Consider the following 20,866-nt stretch of genomic DNA (forward strand, 5'->3'; position numbering starts at 1 on the left):
ATACATCAGATACAATCTATTTCATTACAAAAACATTTGTTCCCCATATACAAGTGAAGTAATATTTAAAACTACATTAATGAGTGGATTAATTTTATCATGTTGAGTATTATTTTTGCCTTATTTTATGAATCAGGTTTTATTTTTTTGGGAGAAATATGAAGGGTTTATTTACCAGATATATTGGAGCCTTCTTTCAGTATTTTGCAGTATTAAACCTCTTTTTTGACACTAAATGTCATACATATTTCAGTCTTCCATTTTGTTGTATTTGACCTGAATGCCTTCCAACCTGTTTAAATTTTAATTAAAACAGGTTCTGAACTGTTGCTGTATTTAATTTATGTTGCAGCGCTTCTGAGACAGTTTTAATGTCCCATTACGTTGAATAAACTGCCATAAACAGTAGAGGTGAACTGCATTAGGTAACCTGGAGAAACTGGGGCAAAGATCACGGAAGAGATTCCAGGTTGCACACGTCACCCATTTCCGTCGCTGTGATTGGTCAAGAGGACGCTAACTTACTGCAGCAGAGATAGCTAACGTCCAGTCGATTCAGTTTATGCCGAAGGATCAACAATGCTGCTCAACAAGGTGCGTTTGTTTTCTCTAATTTCTATTTACAGACACATTTCTGTATATTCAGTTACAGTTCATTTGTGAATGCAAGTTTTAAATTACATTTAAAGCCTCGTTTCCATTTGTGTACGGAAACGAGGCGAGTTGAACCGTTACGTCACATGCTAATATTAGTTAGCTTGGTGTTATAACGGCTAAAACAGAAAAATAGTTTTCCGTCGAGTTTTATTCACTATTTTTATGATTTTCAGCATCTCCCGGATCTTTAATAGCAGACCTGAATCCGTGCTTGTGTTTCTAGCATTAGCTTTAGCCTCCTGTGTAAATATCTGCAGTCTCAAGGTCCATTTCAAGGAGCAGGAGGAATACTAGAAAACAATAACTGGATGAAACTGAAATCTGAGTAAACATACTTAAATACCTTGGTGTAACTTTTCCTCTTACTTGCTGCATTCACCCCCTGCTGGACAATAAATTATTTTCTCTTATATTTTATTCAAAGGAGAACAATTTCATGTCAATCCACAGAGCATATAATATGTAAGCACAATGTTTACCTAAATATTATTCTGCCAAATAGTAAGTAGACACAATAAGATGATGACAAAGATTCTGTGAATATAATATGTATAAGTTTCTTGCAACTCTGGAACAAACTTCCAGAAAACTCCAAAACAGCTGAAACAGTGACTTCCTTTAGATCTAGACTAGAAACCTAACTGTCTAGAGTTGCTTTTGAAACATAATTAATGATCTAACATCAACAATCTGATGTTATGATGGCAAAATGTAATGTTTCAATTGTTCACTGTGTTTCTGTGACTTTGCATTTTGTGTTTTTGTGATGTAAAACACAAAATGCCTTGCTGCTGAAAGGCGCTACGCAAATAACATTTGATCTGATTTGATTTTAGGTATACATGTACTGAAACTAATGGTTTTGTAAGATCAATAAAAGTGGCCACAGAAACACAAATAGGAATAACAGACTTCAGTGATTTTATCAGTAAAAGTGACTTGGTTTCTTTAGCTTCTCCTCCTTGTCAGGCTTTGATTTTAATGCTCATTCTTTAGCCGCGTATCAGTTTGTTTACGATGTGCTCAGATGCAGCAGTCAGTGTTGGTTTAGGCAGTAGAAGTGTAACGCTGATCTTTGCCTTCCATGCAGGTGTTCAGAGCCAGCCTTCGCTCTGGGATTCGTCTCCAGAGCTCCGGTGCTGCAGCAGCTGCTGCAGCCTCCAGCAGCCATGCAGGAGCTCCCGGCTTCTCATTCGGTGAGTGAGAGGAAAACAAGACAATAAGCAATATGTGAATACCAAAAATTGTGCTGAATTAACTTTTCTTTTTTTAAACATAGTCATCAGTGTACTTGATTATACATTTAATTGATAATTCTGCACCAGCGCAGCACATTTAAATACACTAATACCTTCACAAGTTTGGACAAACACGTAAAAACAAACTACATCAAACCTTCTTTCAAATGGTACAGAAAGTGCAATTAGGGATTCTAAATATAATGTGAAATAATTAATAAAGCATAGAATTATACTGAATAGATCTGTCCTTATGGATTGTGAACATTGTTACCGATACCCAATCTAGAATATTTTTTCACCACAGGACCAAAACAAGATGTAATATTGGATCGGTGCATTTCTATTCCTCCCATCTAGTGGTTTCTGACCTTTCGCCACTCCTCCAATGCTTTTTCACACACACTGCTGGACATAAATGCTGAAAAGAAAACTGTTCTGATTATTTATTTGTTTATTATAAATAAATTTTCTTTAGAAACAAACTGACGCCTTGTTTCTTGGTGGTTTTACCCAAGAATCAGATTTTAGAACAAAACCTAATTTCCTCCTGAAAGATTCACTCATAAATGTTTGTCCTTGCTAGGCTCCTTGATAAATGAGTTTTGTTTGAGTCATACCAACATGTTTGGGAAAACAATAAAAGTGTATCAATTTGTAGTGAATGAGTGAATTCTTTCTTGAACTGTTTCTGTTGTATTTTGAACAGAACTGACGGATCAGCAGAAGGAGTTCCAGCAGCTGGCGAGGCGCTTCGCTCGAGAAGAGATGATTCCTGTGGCAGCTGCTTATGACAGAAGTGCTGAAGTAGGTTCAGAAAACAAGAGGCTCAAGTATATGTTTACTTAAAATGTAGTTTTACAGAAAAACTAATCTTTATACCCTTCAGTTGTGCTAATTTCTTAAAGATATAAAGTAGAGCTTGAATAATACTGGTGTAATAATGCATTCTTCTATTGGTTTACTGTTAAAAAACACAGTTTTATTATTTGGAAATATAAAATGGATTTAAATCAAATCAAATGTAGGTTTTAGAGGTTTAAGTTTAATGTGTAATTGACCTTCATTCTTTCTCCCAGTATCCGTTCCCCATCATCAAGAAGGCTTGGGAGCTCGGCCTGGTCAACAGTCACATACCACAACAGTATGGTAAGCCATTACTCATTTAATGCATTTCAGTTATATCCAACCTTTTTTATTGTCATGCACTTCTAATAACAGGTGCAGATAATTAAATATTTATTTAAAATAATTAATTTAATCACATTTAATTATCTGTATAAGCTGTTTTAAATAGTCTTTTTAGTGATTTAATGGCAATTCAATAAATGGGCTATTAAATCAATTATTTTATGGTTCACTTGATTAATGATTTATTAATCTGTTTATTGAATTTTGTCCTGTTTTAATGCTTTTTGTAGGTAAAACTGCTTTACAGATAAATTCACAAAAATGTTTCTGTGTGAAATAATTAGTTGTTTTTTTAATTATGCCAGTTAAAATGTCAAGTATCTTATCATGTATATTATGTATATGATTATTTCACATTTAGGTCATATTTAAATTACTTATAATTACACATGTTATAAATTTTATATCACTAATGGTTTATATTTGCTAATGTATAAATGTTTGGATGGGAATAGATTGTCAGAAAATAATCACTTTCCCCTCAATAATCAGAATAATATATATTCTGATTATTGACCCAAGTCTAAATGTGAGGTTTCTTCCTCAGTTTCTCTTAGATGTTGAGTTTTTCTTTTAAGGTGGAATGGGCCTGTCGATCTTTGACGCCTGCCTGATCACAGAGGAGCTGGCCTACGCCTGCACTGGGATGCAGACGGCCATCGAGGCAAACTCTCTGGGAGTGAGTAACTAACGCATCCAGGACGACGCCATCAGGGCACGACAGCAGCTCCACAGAGCAGAAATTATTTATTTAATGAATTTTATTCAAATATTATTTCAGAAATTTAAGTTTATTGCTGCAAAAACAAATTTTATGTTTCTTAACTTCCTTCCTGATAGTTTTTCCATATCATCAATCATAAGGAGAAGCTCCATATTAATAAACTTATTGTTTGTACTCTGCAGCAAATGCCTGTAATTCTTGCTGGAAATGAGGAGCAGAAGAAGAAATACCTGGGAAGGATGACGGAGGAGCCGCTGATGTGTGTAAGTTCAGAACAAGACAAACTGCTAGTTTTAGTATAAACATTGAATGAAAGTCAATTTATTTCAGAATCTTTTATCACCTAGTGAAACAAATGTAGATTAATTACACTCAAATGTTTGAAAGAATTTATTCCTGTTAATTATCATCTTTCCTGTTTCATCCACCATTTTGACTCCACAGTTTGAAGATCAGGTGGAATCAAATGAACCGAGTACAAACAGAACATGTTTTCCTGAAAGAGAAGGGATATAAATTAACGGATCACTCAACCCTAACGACTTGTAGTAAAATTGGTGTAAAATCATGGAACAAGTTAAATGAGGAGTTAAAGGAAAGTCAAAATTTAGTTCAATTTGAGAGTAAATATAAGGAGCTCATTTTCACAACATACAGAAATGTATTTAATTTAGGCAACATTCAAAACTTTAAATTCGGATGTAGTTTTAGTTTTTTCTGTTTGTCGTTCAGAGTTGTGACGCGTCTCGTTTCTCCTCTACAGGCGTACTGCGTCACTGAACCCGGAGCCGGTTCTGATGTGGCCGGACTGAAGACCCGAGCTGAGAAGGTGGGAGACGAATACGTCGTTAACGGCCAGAAGATGTGGATCACCAACGGAGGGAAAGCTAACTGGTGTGTGTCTACAACCTGCTGCCGACTTCCTTCGCTCGTTGGGGGTTATGTGGATGCCGTATTGGTAGACAACATGTTATTTGTCTTTTCTGTCCTCAGGTACTTCCTCCTTGCTCGCACCAATCCGGATCCCAAATGTCCAACCAGCAAAGCTTTCACTGGCTTCATCGTGGAAGCGGATACTCCAGGGATTCAGATCGGAAGGAAGGTGAGCAGGGTGTTCAATCGTCTTTAAAGTCTTTAATTGATCTAAAATTAAAACCTTAAAAATTATAAATTAATCCATCGAACATTAAGGCCTTAAAAGCTCACTTCTATTGCTAATCCATAAGGAGCTACATTCATCGTGTGCATAAATCTTGGCATTACTACAATGTAAAATAAATGATTTTCTTTTGTACGTTTCTCTCCTGACTCAAATCTTAAATTTAATTCGTAATGGTCGTACAAATTCTTAAACCTGAGTTGGTGGAACCTGCAGAAATCCTGGGGCCTCTTAATAAAGCTGTGAGCGTCTCTGTAAATAAAACTAAATGAGTTTAGCGATGTAAACAGTAAACATGGTTCATGCTGGTGGCGTTTTCTGACCCGTTGTCCTTTCAGGAGATGAATATGGGTCAGAAATGCTCGGACACCAGAGGCATCACGTTCGAGGACGTCAGGATACCGAAGGAGAACGTTCTGATCGGGGAGGGAGCCGGGTTCAAAATCGCTATGGGAGCCTTTGACAACACCAGACCACCAGTAAGAGCTCCAGCTACAACCAATTCATTCAGATGTTTCCCTTGATCTGGCTCATATATTCCAGATTTAAATGTGTTTTGTTCTGTTAACAAATGTGACTTTATCTCAGGTGGCAGCCGGAGCAACAGGCCTGGCCCAGAGGGCTCTGGACGAAGCCACCAACTACGCCCTGGAGAGGAAAACCTTCGGCAAAGTTATTGCTGAGGTCAGTTTGACCGTCCAGGACGGGATGTTAATGTGTCGCATCATTTTTAGCTACAGTGCTGTCAATTCAAACTATGACGTAACAGTGTATTTAACTCCTTATACAACATTAATGCTTGAAATAACCTCCCCAAAATGATATTGGGGATTGCTTTTCAAAATAATAATAATCATAATAATGATTGCTTATTATTAATGATATAATTATTATTCCTATCACAATAATAATGATTGTATCAAAATAAAGCCAAGAGTCCAGAAAATATTCTAGAGGTCTAAAAAACAACAACTCTCTGTTACTGAGGGAGAGTAAATGAATATGGAACACCAGAAATAATAAAATCCAAAAACTTAATAACCAAAAGTTCTTTGATTTATATCAGTTATGTTGTTTGCAGAGAAAGTTAATCACATGTTTCCTCCTTATTATAGGATTTGTAAACTTGCACTTTATCTACATTGAAATATTGTCCCAAATTTGTTTGGTTGATTTAAGTTTTAAGACTAGATTTGCCTGAAGATGCATAAACAATATGAAATATTCTGAAACTGAGGAAAAAGTCAGCTTTTTGGCCCTAATCCCCTTCCATAAGAGCACATTAACTAAAGCAAACGGCTAATAGTCTTGGGTATGATATCTGTATTGAAGCCTCTCTACCAGGGTGGTTATGGTGTCTGTGTCGTTGTTCGGCAGCACCAGGCCGTGTCGTTCCTCCTGGCTGAAATGGCCATGAAGTGGAGCTGGCCCGGATGGCGTACCAGCGATCCGCCTGGGAGGTGGACCAGGGCCGCAGGAACACCTACTACGCCTCCATCGCCAAGGCCTTCGCCGGAGACATCGCCAACCAGGTGGCCGCCGACGCCGTCCAGATCTTTGGAGGAAACGGCTTCAACAGCGAATACCCGGTGGAGAAGCTGATGCGGGACGCCAAGATCTACCAGGTGAGGAAGATCAAAACTGACAAAACACAGAGAAACCTGCAGGTTGAGGTTTGCTTTTGAAACATTAATCAATAATCTGTGATGATGACACTCAGCCAAATATAACATTTACTGGTTTACTGTGTGGTTTATTGTTACTTTGAACTGCCTTACTGCTGAAGTGTTCAATACAAATAAACTTGATTGATTTGATTGATTGACTACCAGCAGTCTAAATCAGATCTGATTTTTTTTATCTGTAGATCTATGAAGGCACGGCTCAAATCCAGAGGCTCATTATCGCCAGAGAACACCTGGGAAGAGCCAAGAAGTGAAGGACATCTGTCCTCATCCTCAGTGACTCGCTGTTAGCCTGTAGCTCCTGTACATAACGCGTTTCTGTAAAACGGATCGGGCCGCTGACCCGGGATACAGCTCCGATGTTCTCTGCCTTAATGAAAGATTCAGATAATCCGTCTGAGTCTCCAGGTCCTGATTCTGCTGATTCAAACGATGAAAACCACTTTAAATGTGACGATTAAACTGGTTTCCAAACACAGAATAACACATAAGACTGTAAAAAATATCATTAAATATCAGCCAGTGAACAGTTTAACTTCTTTCAGTTTTTATCTTTAAGCATTAATCAGTCGTTGGTTCTCAGTCTGAACTAAAGCTGCTGTTATTCTTGTGCATCAGTGACTCAGATCCAGTTTTCTGTAAAGATTTATTGTCGCTCACATCTTCAGCCTTTTCATAATAATCTTGCTCAACATTTTGCCATATTTTGCCTTGAACATCCGTCTGACTTTAAGATCAAATTTGTAAAATATCTTTCAATTTGAACAGAATGTGTAGAAAATGTTTAGAAGTCTGTTTTGCATGTCTAAAAATGCAGCTTTTTTATCTGGTCAATAATATTTTGAATGTTTTTAAATTTAAAATGAGATTTAAACAGTTTTATAGTCAGATTTATCTGACTATAAAACTGTAACTGTAACAGTGTTTTTTTCTGAGCCTGTTTGCCATCAACTCATTAAATTATTACACTTCTGCTCAAAAAGACCTTTGACTATTTTTTTATTTCTGCAAATTCATTTTAAGAAAATTACAATTAGAGTTTCTTTTCCCTTAATCCTCCTGTCATGTTGCTGTTTTAAAGTTAAAAAAATATACACACAATAAGAAAAACAAAAAAGAAACGTTCTTCGGGAATTTGCCTGGATTATTAAGTTTAAACTAATGAGAATAAGGACGATGTGACAACAAAATAAGAAAAATGTTTAACTGTGAAATTAAAAAATGTTTAATTTCCTTTTAACTGTGTTTAAAAGGAAATTAATTTTTTTCTTATCTTGAAATGTTAAATGTATATTAAATTATGCAACCATGAATACACTCCTGTGAAGGCGTGTATTCAAGGATTCTCTCATTAATGTGAGAATCCTTTTTTCTTCGATGGCCCTAATCCTCTTCCGTATAATACAGAGCACGTGTCCATGCATTTTCTCCCAGTCACACAGAACGGGGCTTCATTTTATTTTTGGTTGCAATGTCCCTCCGATGTCGTTAAAGAAAGTTGTGGTTTGCGTGAATCAGTTTAGGAAGGAGTCCTTTGAAAATTACCAACAATACTGCAGGATTTACCAAAAGACTCCAACTGAAGGAAGGTTCTGTTTGTCACAATTCTGCAGATGATGCCATAAGTGCATGTAAGTGCAAAATGATTGTGTGTTTTATATTGTTGTTCAGCACAAACATGATTGGCATCATTTAAATGACGCCATGGCTAGCCCAGTGTCTCATGTTAAGTTGCCCACAATTAATGCACATTTACCATAGAAAACTGGAAGCACCTGCATTGAGAAGATGTAGTGTTTGTGAAAACATGTCAGACACCCAGACATTACCGACGCTGTCTTGTTTTTGTGTTTCTTTATATGTGGAAAGAAGTGCTTCCCCTCTAATCTTGCAAATACATTGAACTAAAACGGCGGATTACTAAATGAGCTCCAAACAGGCAGAATTGATCAGGTGAAAGCTGAATATCTGGGAAAAATTTAGTGCATTAAATATAATGAAGATGTTTTGTAGCCCACAGACCTTCGCTTTATCAAACAGGCATTATAGAGGATCTTTATGGATTGTGGGAGATTTAACACTTAAGTTGAAAAGCCCCAAGACCAAGGCTGTTGCCAGTTGGTGCAACAACTTGTCTTGTTGCACCAACTGGCAACACCCGTCTTTTATTTTGCTAACATTAATACCAAAACTTACTTGTGAATGACAGACAGTCCTATTCAATAAATTAGGATATACATCCTGATCAGGCTTGTCAGGTTAATAGTACGTTTTGAAAATAATCTTTTAAGAGGTATTGAACATACTATGAAATATAAATATGTTAAAACATATCTAATTATTCAATATAATGTCTTTCACTTGGAACTGCTGACAAAGGGACTTTTCAGTCATATGCCAATTTATGGAATCAGTCTGTATTTGCTCAATGCTTGCCTGCAGTTGAAAACAGGTTCACAATTCAGTAATATTTTTGTGAAGAATTATCACTTAGTTGCCTGTTATTATCCGCCACAACCTGCATCTGTGCTTCTGAAGCTGGTTGCTTGCTGGCGCCCATCAGCCAGAATTATGAAATTAAAGTCAGAACTGTTTTATATTTCATTCAGTGGCCCTAATCCTCGTCCGTACTGCAGCATGTAACTCTTATTAAATATATATATATTTTTTTCTAAATATTGCTGAAACTGCCACTAAGTCGTGACACGATGTTACGAGGCATAGCTTGTTGTGAATGCTAACGCTTCTTAGCACAGCCACAGATTATGGAGGATAAAAGTTTAACTGATGGTAGGTTGTTTCTCCACCACCAGCAGGTTTAGCAGCGTGCATATTAGAGTGATTGGCAGCTCCTGTACTAACAGGTTCAGTGGATAAGGCATTTCTCCTGGCTCTGATTTGTTGCTTCATTAAGGATTTCTGCAGATGGAGCACAGGAAGGAGAAGCTTCATTTATTTACATTTTATCTGTCTCATATATTGTCACATGGTGACAGTTTTCTCAAATATGTAAAAATAAATAAAATTTTGCAGGAATTACAGACTGGAATTGCTACATTATTTGGCTCCTCGTGTTTATTTATTTCCCTTCATGAATAAATTTTAATACAAAATTTTCTTCCCCTGCTGGGGTTTCAATAGTTGTTTATTTTAGATCAATTATCCATAATTTCTTTCTGGGAGAAGCTCACCATTTTATTAAAAACACATGGAAAACTGGGGCTTCAATCTAGCCTTCAATCAGTCATGAGTAACAAACGCATAATGCAATTTAAATACCCATAAGAATTAACATTGCTTTAAGATATTATATCTTAACAACGTGGTATTACGTGTTCAAATATAAAAAATAATTTGGAATAATAGCACAATATTTTGTGCAAATTGCTGTTAGAACAAAATAGTTCAAGAGATGCTCTGTATCATGGTTCTGTAATATTTCTATGTGGTTCTATAATATTTCTCTGTGGTGCAAACTCCATGGTCTGCACATGAACATCAAAATTACTTATATAATACTAAGAAAAAAAAAACAATGAAAGTGTCAAACTTAGACAAACAGACAAAAAAAAACCCGACTTGTTTTAATGGGTGAAATGCATTTATTTTGTAATGTGCTCCAACACTATTAAGTGTGGGATATTCCACAGATTACTGTGTCATAGTATATCAATAAATAATAATAATGCAGAAATGTATTTCAAGCATCCATCCTGCAAGGGGCATGTTTTAAGAAACATGTTTCTTAGGGTTAGAATGGCCTAAACATCAACACTGTTAGAATAAAAAAAAAACACTTTTTTCATCCTGCTGATGCAGAAGGTCTTGGAATGATTTTCATCTGTAAAACATGAAAAAGAAAACAAAATTCAATTTATTGAATGAATCAGACCACTAACAGAACATTATAATTTTGTTATTTAACAATATTTACACACATCATACAATAATTCTGAATTTGTGAATAGATTTTCCTTTATTTTATTTGGTGATGTAAAAGAAAACAACCTTTAAATGGGATTAAACTGAAAAAAAACGTTTAATGAATGAAATATAGCAGCAGGAAGTGTGAATCAGAACTATAAAGTGATTTTAGAATATTTTTACTGTTTTCACATGTTGCATATGTTTGATGCAAATCCCCAATTAAAATATTGATCTTAGACAAACTTAGAAAAAACAACTTAGTTTTTATGTTTGCAGAGGTCAGATTACGGTGCATTTTAAAGTCAAACCCCAAAGTGGTTTGACTTTGAAATGGATATTGATCCATATAGAAGATTAACTACAAGAAGCTTTTAACAGTTTTTCTGAGTTGCTTTATTGGTGCATTTCTCTGAATAAATAAAAATGATCACAGCTGTCAGGCAAACCTTCACTATATTTTACATTAGAGTCTGATTTACCTACACTTGTCTTTTCAGGAAGGAAACCTAATTTTTAATGTCTAGCGATCTTCCATCATCATATCAGCAATAAATTATAAAAATACGCACTATGTGTTTACAAAACAGTGTTTGGTAGCTGACTGATTTCCATTGCAGATTTCAGTTTTTTAGCAAACAATTCAATGTTTAAAGTGATATTTTGCCCTTTTGATGTAAACTTCACCTTCAGTTCAATTTTCAGTTAAATTCAGTTTATTTATCTATATAAACACCCCTCAAAATAATCACAGTAAATATTTGAAACACTAAACTATTATTTATTACCTCTTGCCGCAGGTTGTCCAGTTTTCTAATTATTCTGAAAATTGAAGGTCCAATAAGGCCCAGTGTTGTTTCCATTCAGCACTGTAGAGCACAGACAGATTTCAGCATTAAGATTTCAGGTGTCAGAGTGAAAAGGCTGATGACTGAATGCAACAGAAATCAATAAAATATATATATATTTTTTGAAAGGACAAACTTGAGTAGTTAAGCATTTATAGCTCAATGTGCATCAAGACATGAATATATTTATTTATTATTTAATATAATTCTGCACATAAAGGTGAAGAAACAGAGACTAGAAAAGCTTTATCCGACCCAGCTCACCTCCACGGACCATGTAATGAAAATATCTGCGGCTCCAGTCCAGTTTGAAGTAACAACTGAAATTGAGACGAATCCCAAAACCCAGGAGGTTTAGGCCTAAAAAGAAACAAATAGACAGAACCCAAAGTAAGTATATCGTTTTGACAAACTAAAACTCAACCCAGTCAGAATTCACCGTGTCAGGACACAGAAAAATATGTTAATTCTTTAATCATGATTTAATGCTGCATCCAGGTAAAGTTGGAGAAAAGACAACAAGGTGAACCTGAGCTCACCAATCTCATCAGCATGGATCATGAACCGAGCAGTTCTAAGGCTGAGGTCCAGTTCCAGATAACCTGCAGTGGGACCAAGATGGAGGAGAATCCCATAGCGACGGAGGATGAGGCCTAAAAAGAAACAAATGAAGAGAACCCAAATAAATATAACATTTCAATAAACTAAAGTACACAAAACTTCAGGTTGTAACAAGTTAATTTGGTTAATGTTAGACACTTTATCTCTGCAGCAGATGATGGACAAAACCTCTGTGATGAAAGTCATCAAAGAATTTATTCTCCAAAGATTTCATTTGTAGTTCATGAGGAGAAGTGGAAAGAGAAGCCAAACATTGTACTGAAGTGAGAGTAAAAATACTTCAACACATTTTTACTGAAGTAAAAGGAAAAATTCGTCATTCAAGAAATTATTCAATAGGACTAAAGAAGAATTTGGTAAAGAGTCGACTCAAGCACCGAAAATGACAATAATTTATACAAGTAACAAAAATAAAAAGAATCAAGCATAGGAAAAAAAATTCCAAATCAGTTTCTTTCAATAACAAACTAATGAAACTTTAACAAAAACTGCAGTTATGGATTTGCATTTAAAACATGTTTGTTCTTCCTTCAGTAGATAGAAAATGCGTAGATTTTACCTAAGTAAGCTCAACTTTTCCAATAAATTCCAAACAAGTTCAGCAGAATCATGCTATGCTTATCCTGACCATGAAGAGGAATAAACCGGTACAAACTCCTCCAACATGGACATTGACTGAGAGGTCTACCCACTCAGTGGGACCTTCTCTCCTCTGGTCTGTTTAACAGCTACAGTCTCAGATCAACTCAACCCTCCAGGACCATCAGCATCAGAAACAGCAACATTAACAGCAACTTTACACATGTTGGGGAAAATATATTACATTTGCTTTGGATTTTCCCCAGATGATGGCAATGATATAGCAGGATCCAATTAGATTCTGGATTAATACAGGTTGTTGTTGTACGGTGTTTTAAGATCTTGTTCAATGTGACCTTTTTTAACTTTGAGCCCCTGACCCTAAAAGTCAAAATTTTACATAAACAAAAGAAAAAAATGAAACATTTACCTGACATGAAGACTTTTGCCACCAAGGAACTTTAACACTAAACATCCAAATGTGGAAAAGGCGACTTCAGTGAAAAACAAAAAGTTCAAAATTTCTTGAAAATCCAGGCTGTTTGAAAAATTGCAAATTTTTCCTTCAGATCCAACTTTTCAAGAAGGATAATCTCAAACAAGTTTAGCAGAATGAAGATGAACACATCTGTGCAATTTGTTCATCAAGTAGACTTTTGGGGGTGTGGCTTGAAACTTGATGTAGTTGATGCTCACTGTTCATTTGTTGCTGCCGGAATACATTCTGACTGACTCATCATATATTAGAAACGAAAGGCTCCTACAAGTAGGGCAAGCTTTTTTAACATAAATTAACATAAATTCCAGATATCTCAAATTGTTTTATGACTAGACGTTTTAGCAGTTTAAGATATCTCTAATTATATTCTGACTAGTCAAAATCACATCAGATTTACCATTGTTTTGTATGGGGACTTCAATTCAGAATATCTACAATGAATTACTGACTATCTGAAATACACATTACAGATATCTACAATTAAATTATGACTAGTCAAAATTATAATTCAAGATATCTTAAATGTATTTTTGGATAGGAAAAATTTTGTTTTGACTAGTGGAAATTATATCTTAAAAGCAAATAGTGACTAGATAAAACTAAATCATCTTAAATTATCTTGAATTATAATTTTGACTAGTCAAAATTCATTTTAATATATCTCTAAATGAATTAGAGATATCTTGAATTATTCAACTTTTCTTTTTAAGATATATTAAATTAACATTCTGACGAGTCAAAGCGTCACTGATTTACGTCGCAATTTGAAAGTTTAATAAAACAATGAAAAATAGAAACAAGATGTTTGAAAATGCACAACTTTCATGTTGAATTTTGATTGACAAAGCAGTTTTAGCTTTTCAAAGCTGTTTTTAAGTGCATTCGGTTCGTCAGAAATGAAAAAACAGGACATTTTTGCAGATATCATTAGCAGTCTTATAGTTTATGAAGTTTTGCGTTCTCCGCATTTCCAACATTGCCGAGCACTTTCTAATTTGTGGAATTTAAGGACAATTTTGTGCAGGAAACATAAAATTCCACAGGCAACAGTTTGGACAGCAGAAAGGGTCTTCAACGTCATTCTTAATTCAGATATCTAAGATTGTAATTTTGACTATTGATAATTACGTTCAAGATATCTTAAATTGTAATTCCGGATAGGTGTCTCATCACATTACAAATCCAGTGACGTCATTTGAGATATCTTGAAAGGAATTTTGACGAGTCAAAATGTAATTGAAGATATATTGAGTTATTATTCTTCTAGTCAGAATGTAAATGCAGATATCTGGAACTACCATTCCGGATGTAGTTTTGTCAAGTCAAAATGCATTTTCAGATATCTGGAATGTAATGATGCATAGTCAGACGAAACCGAATTTATGTTAAAACGGCTTGCCATACACGCGAGTCTCAATACTTGCTTTACGGAAACGCCACGGAAGCCTCTGCATACCACATCTTCTCACATTTTCAAACTTTAAATGTGTGTGGGTTGCGCATATCAACCCACACACAAACAAATGCCTCTACAAAACACCTTCTGATTGCTTTTATTTTAGAAACATCTCATTTTTTAAATGACACTTTATCTGAATGAAATTTAACACATGAACATTTTGAAACATTTCAACATTTCCTCCCATTTTAATTATTTTATCAGGCAAATACACCCTTTTTTCATTTTTCTAATGATAAGAATAACCCCAAACTCATTTTCAACCGTTTTCTCAAACAAACGTTACATCTGAGATTCTGAGTTTTATGTTTGAGATACCAACAGTGTTTTCACATCTTAACAAAAACAGATCTTTGGAACACATCTGTAAATGTTGCACATTTCCTTGAAATTAAAAAATAAATCAAAAACCTAAACAGTTGCAAAATTGTGGAGCTCTTTTTGTGGCTCATCTAAACAATTTATCTTGAGCTAAAAGCGCGTGCAGTATGAAAGAGCAGAGGCTCTCTTCTGTCCTCAGGTACTTCCTCCTTGCTCGCACTTGCTCCTTTTAGCTACAGTGCTGTCAATTCAAACTATGATGTAACAGTGTATTTAACTCCTTATACAACATTTATGCTTGAAATAACCTCCCCAAAATGACATTATTTGGATTGCTTTTCAAAATAATAATAATCATAATAATGATTGCTTATTATTAATGATATAATTATTATTCCTATCACAGTAATAATGATTGTATCAGAATAAAGCCAAGAGTCCAGAAAATATTCTAGAGGTCTAAAAAAACCCAACTCTTCTGTTACTGAGGGAGAGTAAATGAATATGGAACACCAGAAATAATAAAATCCAAAAACTTAATAACCAAAAGTTCTTTGATTTATATCAGTTATGTTGTTTGCAGAGAAAGTTAATCACATGTTTCCTCCTTATTATAGGATTTGTAAACTTGCACTTTATCTACATTGAAATATTGTCCCAAATTTGTTTGGTTGATTTAAGTTTTAAGACTAGATTTGCCTGAAGATGCATAAACAATATGAAATATTCTGAAACTGAGGAAAAAGTCAGCTTTTTGGCCCTAATCCCCTTCCATAAGAGCACATTAACTAAAGCAAACGGCTAATAATCTTGGGTATGGTATCTGTATTGAAGCCTCTCTACCAGGGTGGTTATGGTGTCTGTGTCGTTGTTCGGCAGCACCAGGCCGTGTCGTTCCTCCTGGCTGAAATGGCCATGAAGGTGGAGCTGGCCCGGATGGCGTACCAGCGATCCGCCTGGGAGGTGGACCAGGGCCGCAGGAACACCTACTACGCCTCCATCGCCAAGGCCTTCGCCGGAGACATCGCCAACCAGGTGGCCGCCGACGCCGTCCAGATCTTTGGAGGAAACGGCTTCAACAGCGAATACCCGGTGGAGAAGCTGATGCGGGACGCCAAGATCTACCAGGTGAGGAAGATCAAAACTGACAAAACACAGAGAAACCTGCAGGTTGAGGTTTGCTTTTGAAACATTAATCAATAATCTGTGATGATGACACTCAGCCAAATATAACATTTACTGGTTTACTGTGTGGTTTCTATTGTTACTTTGAACTGCCTTACTGCTGAAGTGTTCAATACAAATAAACTTGATTGATTGATTGATTGATTGATTGATTGATTGATTGATTGATTGATTGATTGATTGATTGATTGATTGATTGATTGACTACCAGCAGTCTAAATCAGATCTGATTTTTTTTATCTGTAGATCTATGAAGGCACGGCTCAAATCCAGAGGCTCATTATCGCCAGAGAACACCTGGGAAGAGCCAAGAAGTGAAGGACATCTGTCCTCATCCTCAGTGACTCGCTGTTAGCCTGTAGCTCCTGTACATAACGCGTTTCTGTAAAACGGATCGGGCCGCTGACCCGGGATGCAGCTCCGATGTTTTCTGCCTTAACGGAAGATTCAGATAATCCGTCTGAGTCTCCAGGTCCTGATTCTGCTGATTCAAACGATGAAAACCACTTTAAATGTGACGATTAAACTGGTTTCCAAACACAGAATAACACATAAGACTGTAAAAAATATCATATCTCCAGTGAACAGTTTAACTTCTTACAGGTTTTATCAGAAATGCATCTTTAAGCATTAATCAGTCGTTGGTTCTCAGTCTGAACTAAAGCTGCTGTTATTCTTGTGCATCAGTGACTCAGATCCAGTTTTCTGTAAAGATTTATTGTCGCTCACATCTTCAGCCTTTTCATAATAATCTTGCTCGACATTTTTGCCATATTTTGCCTTGAACATCCATCTGACTTTAAGATCAAATTTGTAAATGTTACAGCCCCTGGCCTCTTGGCTGTGTGTAGGGTTTTGTTATGTAGGTTCAGCTGTGATGGCTCATCTCCTGATTGGCTACCTGGAAGCTGCAGGAACTACACCCATTGGACCAGAAGGGAACTGCAAGCCACCAGATGTTAATGAGACTCACCTGGTTCTATAAAAGGCTCCTGAAATCATTTCCTCAGGGGGACAGCTTGTAGGAGTAGGTTTTGCTCTGCTGTTCCCCACCTTTGATTTGTGATTGTCTTTGACAATTTTGTGAATATTTTGGTTGTTTGTTCTGCTAGAGCAGGTTGACTTTGATTTGGTTGATAACACAAGCCAGACACTTGTATTTAGGAGGCTTGCTGCTCCTTTTGTGTGTTTGTTCTTTTTTTCATTTTCCTTTTGGTTTATTTGAATTGCTATGGACTGACTTGTTTGGGCACTTTGTGATTTACTTCGCACTTACCTTTTTTTTTTAATGCTGTCAGCCCTTTCTTTTGTTTTAATTGGATTAAGTGGTATTGCGTCTTGGTTTTGTGAGAACTTTGTTTCTTTTGTAATAAATCACCTTTTATTTATCCCTCCTATTCTCTGGAAATTTTTTATGTTACCGCCCTGAACCCCTAGACCAATAGGGGCGTAACATAAGTGGGGGCTCATCTGGGATATACACCTACTCGTTAGGTGGATCCTCTTGCCCAGAATTAAGAGGAAGATTTTGGGTTCTGTATTCAGCAATCATGTCAACCTCATTCAGTCTGGAGCACTTTTTAGCTGACCCCTCTCTTGAGCTTATTGATAGCTGCCGCAAGAGTGAACTGCTGCAAATTGTGGATCACTTTCAGCTGCAGGTCCCAAAACAGGTCCTTAAAGGTGACCTAAAGCTTTTAATAGTGGACCAGTTGGTGGAAATTGGGGTGATTAAAAAGCCTGATCTGCCTGAGGCTGCTGCAGTGCCAAGCCAGGAGGCCTTGTCTGTGGAGGATCGCAAAGATGGTCCTACAGTGGTGTCAGAAGCAGTGAGTGACCGGGGGAGGACACCTTGTACACTCCCTCGCTATGACCCACTGTCTTCTGTGAGTTCAGAAGGACGAGATGGAGCTCGTTTGAAGGTGCGGCTGGCACGTCTCCAGATGGAGGCTGAGGAAAAAGCCCAGGACAGAAAAGCTCAGCTGGAGCTTGAGATCAGAAGGCTGGAAATAGAGGCTGACAAAGCTATAAAGCTGCGCAAACTTGAGCTGGAGGCCCAGACTCGAGTGCCCTCTGCCTCTGACCCACCAGGTTCCACCTCCATGTCTGCTATTTCATTCGACATCAGTAAGTATATTTCTTTAGTACCTGCTTTTAGAGAATCTGAAGTTGACTCATACTTTGCAGCATTTGAACGCATTGCTGGTGCTTTGCAGTGGCCTAGGGAAACCTGGCCTCTTTTGTTACAATGTAAATTTTCTGGAAAAGCTCAAGAAGTGTTAGCAGCCCTTCCTTTACAAGATAGCTTAGATTATGATCAGGTCAAAGCTGCTGTCCTACAAGCCTATGAATTGGTTCCAGAGGCTTATCGACAGAAGTTTCGACAGCAAAAGAAAATTGCTGGACAAACACATGTTGAGTTTGCCAGAGAGAAAGGCATTCTCTTTGATAAATGGTGTGCTGCATCCAAGGTCAATAAATATGAGACCTTGCGTGAGTTGATATTGTTGGAAGACTTTAAAAAGTGCATTCCTGATCGGGTGGTGGTGTATTTGAATGAGCAGAAGGTGAACACTTTAGCATCTGCTGCTGTTCTTGCTGACGAGTATGTGCTTACCCATAAGTCATCTTTTGTTGGTAATGAAAAGTCACATGCTAACTCTGTGCCACAGTCCCAGATGGTCAAAAACACCCTTTCAAAAGAAAGTCGTGAATGTTTTTACTGTCATAAACCTGGACATGTCATCGCTGATTGTTTAGCTTTAAAACGCAAAACGCAGCTACATCAACAAACTAAAGGTGTTGGTTTTGTGAAAAAAGAACCCCGTGATAAGAACGCTGGTTGTGGTGACAAACTACTGGATCCATGTTTTGCCCCGTTCATTTTTGAAGGTCTGATCTCTCTGACTGCTGATCCCTCTGACTTAAAGCCGGTGCATATCCTAAGAGACACTGGAGGTGCCCAATCAATCATCCTCTCAAATGTTTTACCTTTCTCATCTGAGAGTGCTTGTGGTTACAACACTGTTCTGAGGGGAATAGAGATGGGCTACGCTCCTAGACCAGTCCATAGAGTGTACATAAAATCAAAGCTGGTGACAGGATTTTACCCAGTGGCTGTCTGCCCAGATTTACCCATAAGTGGGGTCGCTATGTTAATGGGGAATGACATTGCTGGAGGTTTAGTACTTCCCAGTCTGGAGGTTTTAGATAATCCCTTAGGTCAGACAACCCCAGACCCTTCAGACCCTGGGCTGTACCCAGCCTGTGTGGTCACCCGTGCCCAGGCACGCAAGCACCCTGAGATTTCCATTTCTGACTCCATTTTGATGTCTCCATTTTCCAGTGAGGGTGATACACAAACCACAAGTAATAACATGCTGTTACTTCCAGATTCGATGGTGCTGGAGGAGCCTAGTCCACTCTGGGAGAAAGCGTCTATCCCAATGACCAGACAACATTTGTCATCTGCTCAACAAGCTGATGAGACGTTACAAAGATGTTTCAAGAATGTGGTAAGTGCTGAGCAAGCCAATAAAGAGAAACAAGCATATATGGTGGAACAGGGTGTCTTAATGCGTCAATGGTGTCCATCAGGTGCAGAAGGTTCGGACTGGAGTAAAGTTAAACAGATTGTTATGCCCACCACATATAGACAGAAAGTTCTATCCTTGGCTCATGAAAGTCAGTGGTCCGGTCACTTAGGTGTGACCAAAACATACCAGCTTCTGTTAAAGCACTTTTTCTGGCCTGGTATGAAACGTGATGTTTCCAAATTCTGTCGTAGTTGTCATGTGTGCCAAATTACAGGTAAACCAAATCAAGTAATACCATCTGCTCCGTTATGCCCGATTCCAGTGATGGACCAACCATTTGACCGTGTCATAGTAGACTGTGTGGGACCTTTACCCAGAACAAAGAGTGGAAATCAATATTTGCTCACAATTATGTGTGCTGCAACGCGATTCCCAGAAGCCATCCCATTGAATAAGATTACAGCCAAATCTGTGGTTAAAGCTCTGACAAAGTTCTTTTCTGTGTTTGGTTTACCTAAAACTCTACAAACAGATCAAGGAACAAACTTTCAATCAAAACTGTTCAAACAGGTGGCTAAAAGCTTAAACATTAAGCATGTTGTTTCATCTGCTTACCACCCAGAGTCCCAAGGTGCTTTAGAACGCTGGCATCAGACCTTGAAATCAATGCTACGCAAGTACTGCTTGGAAACTGACAAAAGTTGGGATGAGGGGGTTCCATTTGTATTATTTGCTGCTAGAGAGGCTGTTCAGGAATCCCTTGGGTTCAGTCCAGCGGAATTAGTATTTGGACACACACCCCGTGGCCCTTTAAGAGCTTTAAAAGAAACCTTCTTAGTTCCTGCAGAAGGTACTAAGAAGAGGGTGACTAAGTATGTGCAAGACTTTCGTGCGCGCCTGTCTCAAGCTAATGCTCTAGCTCAGAAGCATCTAGTTGACTCTCAAAAAAAATGAAACATCACCATGATAAAACATCTGTCAAAAGAGTTTTTCAAGTAGGAGATCAGGTTGTTGTCCTCCTACCTGTTCTTGGCTCAGCCTTGTCTGCCAAATTTGATGGCCCTTATGACATCCTAGACAAAGTAGGGGAAAATGATTATATCATTGGCACCCCTAATCGGCGGCGCAAAACCCGTGTTTGCCATGTAAACATGCTTAAATTGTACCATTCTCGACCTGCACCACACCCTACTGAGGTGTATGCTCCAGTTGCGGTCACAACGCAGCTAGAAGTAGATGA

At 37.3% G+C, this 20,866-nt stretch overlaps 1 protein-coding gene across 2 annotated transcripts; it reads left to right on the plus strand.

Annotated features, from left to right (window-relative positions):
* Positions 1-501: 501 nt before the first annotated feature.
* On the plus strand, positions 502-16,695 carry acadm (acyl-CoA dehydrogenase medium chain). 2 transcript variants are annotated; one of them, XM_055058359.1, is made up of 12 exons: positions 502-594; positions 1,748-1,853; positions 2,605-2,702; positions 2,975-3,044; positions 3,665-3,765; positions 3,993-4,073; positions 4,574-4,704; positions 4,804-4,912; positions 5,308-5,448; positions 5,558-5,653; positions 15,785-16,033; positions 16,337-16,695. In XM_055058359.1, exons 1-12 carry the CDS (start codon positions 580-582, stop codon positions 16,406-16,408), a joined length of 1,269 nt encoding a protein of 422 aa, XP_054914334.1. In that variant the 5' UTR covers positions 502-579; the 3' UTR covers positions 16,409-16,695. The 2 variants fall into 2 exon arrangements, with proteins under 2 accessions (XP_054914334.1, XP_054914335.1); XM_055058360.1 differs by lacking the exons at positions 15,785-16,033; positions 16,337-16,695 and adding exons at positions 6,347-6,594; positions 6,837-7,636.
* The last annotated feature ends 4,171 nt before the right edge of the window (positions 16,696-20,866 follow it).

The sequence above is a fragment of the Poeciliopsis prolifica genome, unplaced genomic scaffold, assembly GCF_027474105.1.
Source record: "Poeciliopsis prolifica strain line A6 unplaced genomic scaffold, Auburn_PproV2 SCAFFOLD050, whole genome shotgun sequence".
In the NCBI taxonomy this organism is placed as follows: Eukaryota; Metazoa; Chordata; class Actinopteri; order Cyprinodontiformes; family Poeciliidae; genus Poeciliopsis; species Poeciliopsis prolifica.

Excerpts from the sequence above, each read along its gene's own strand:
- acadm (XM_055058359.1), top strand. Across the intron at positions 4,913-5,307 it reads GGATTCAGATCGGAAGGAAG|GAGATGAATATGGGTCAGAA; the intron begins GTGAGCAGGGTG and ends TTGTCCTTTCAG. Across the intron at positions 16,034-16,336 it reads GGGACGCCAAGATCTACCAG|ATCTATGAAGGCACGGCTCA; the intron begins GTGAGGAAGATC and ends TTTTATCTGTAG.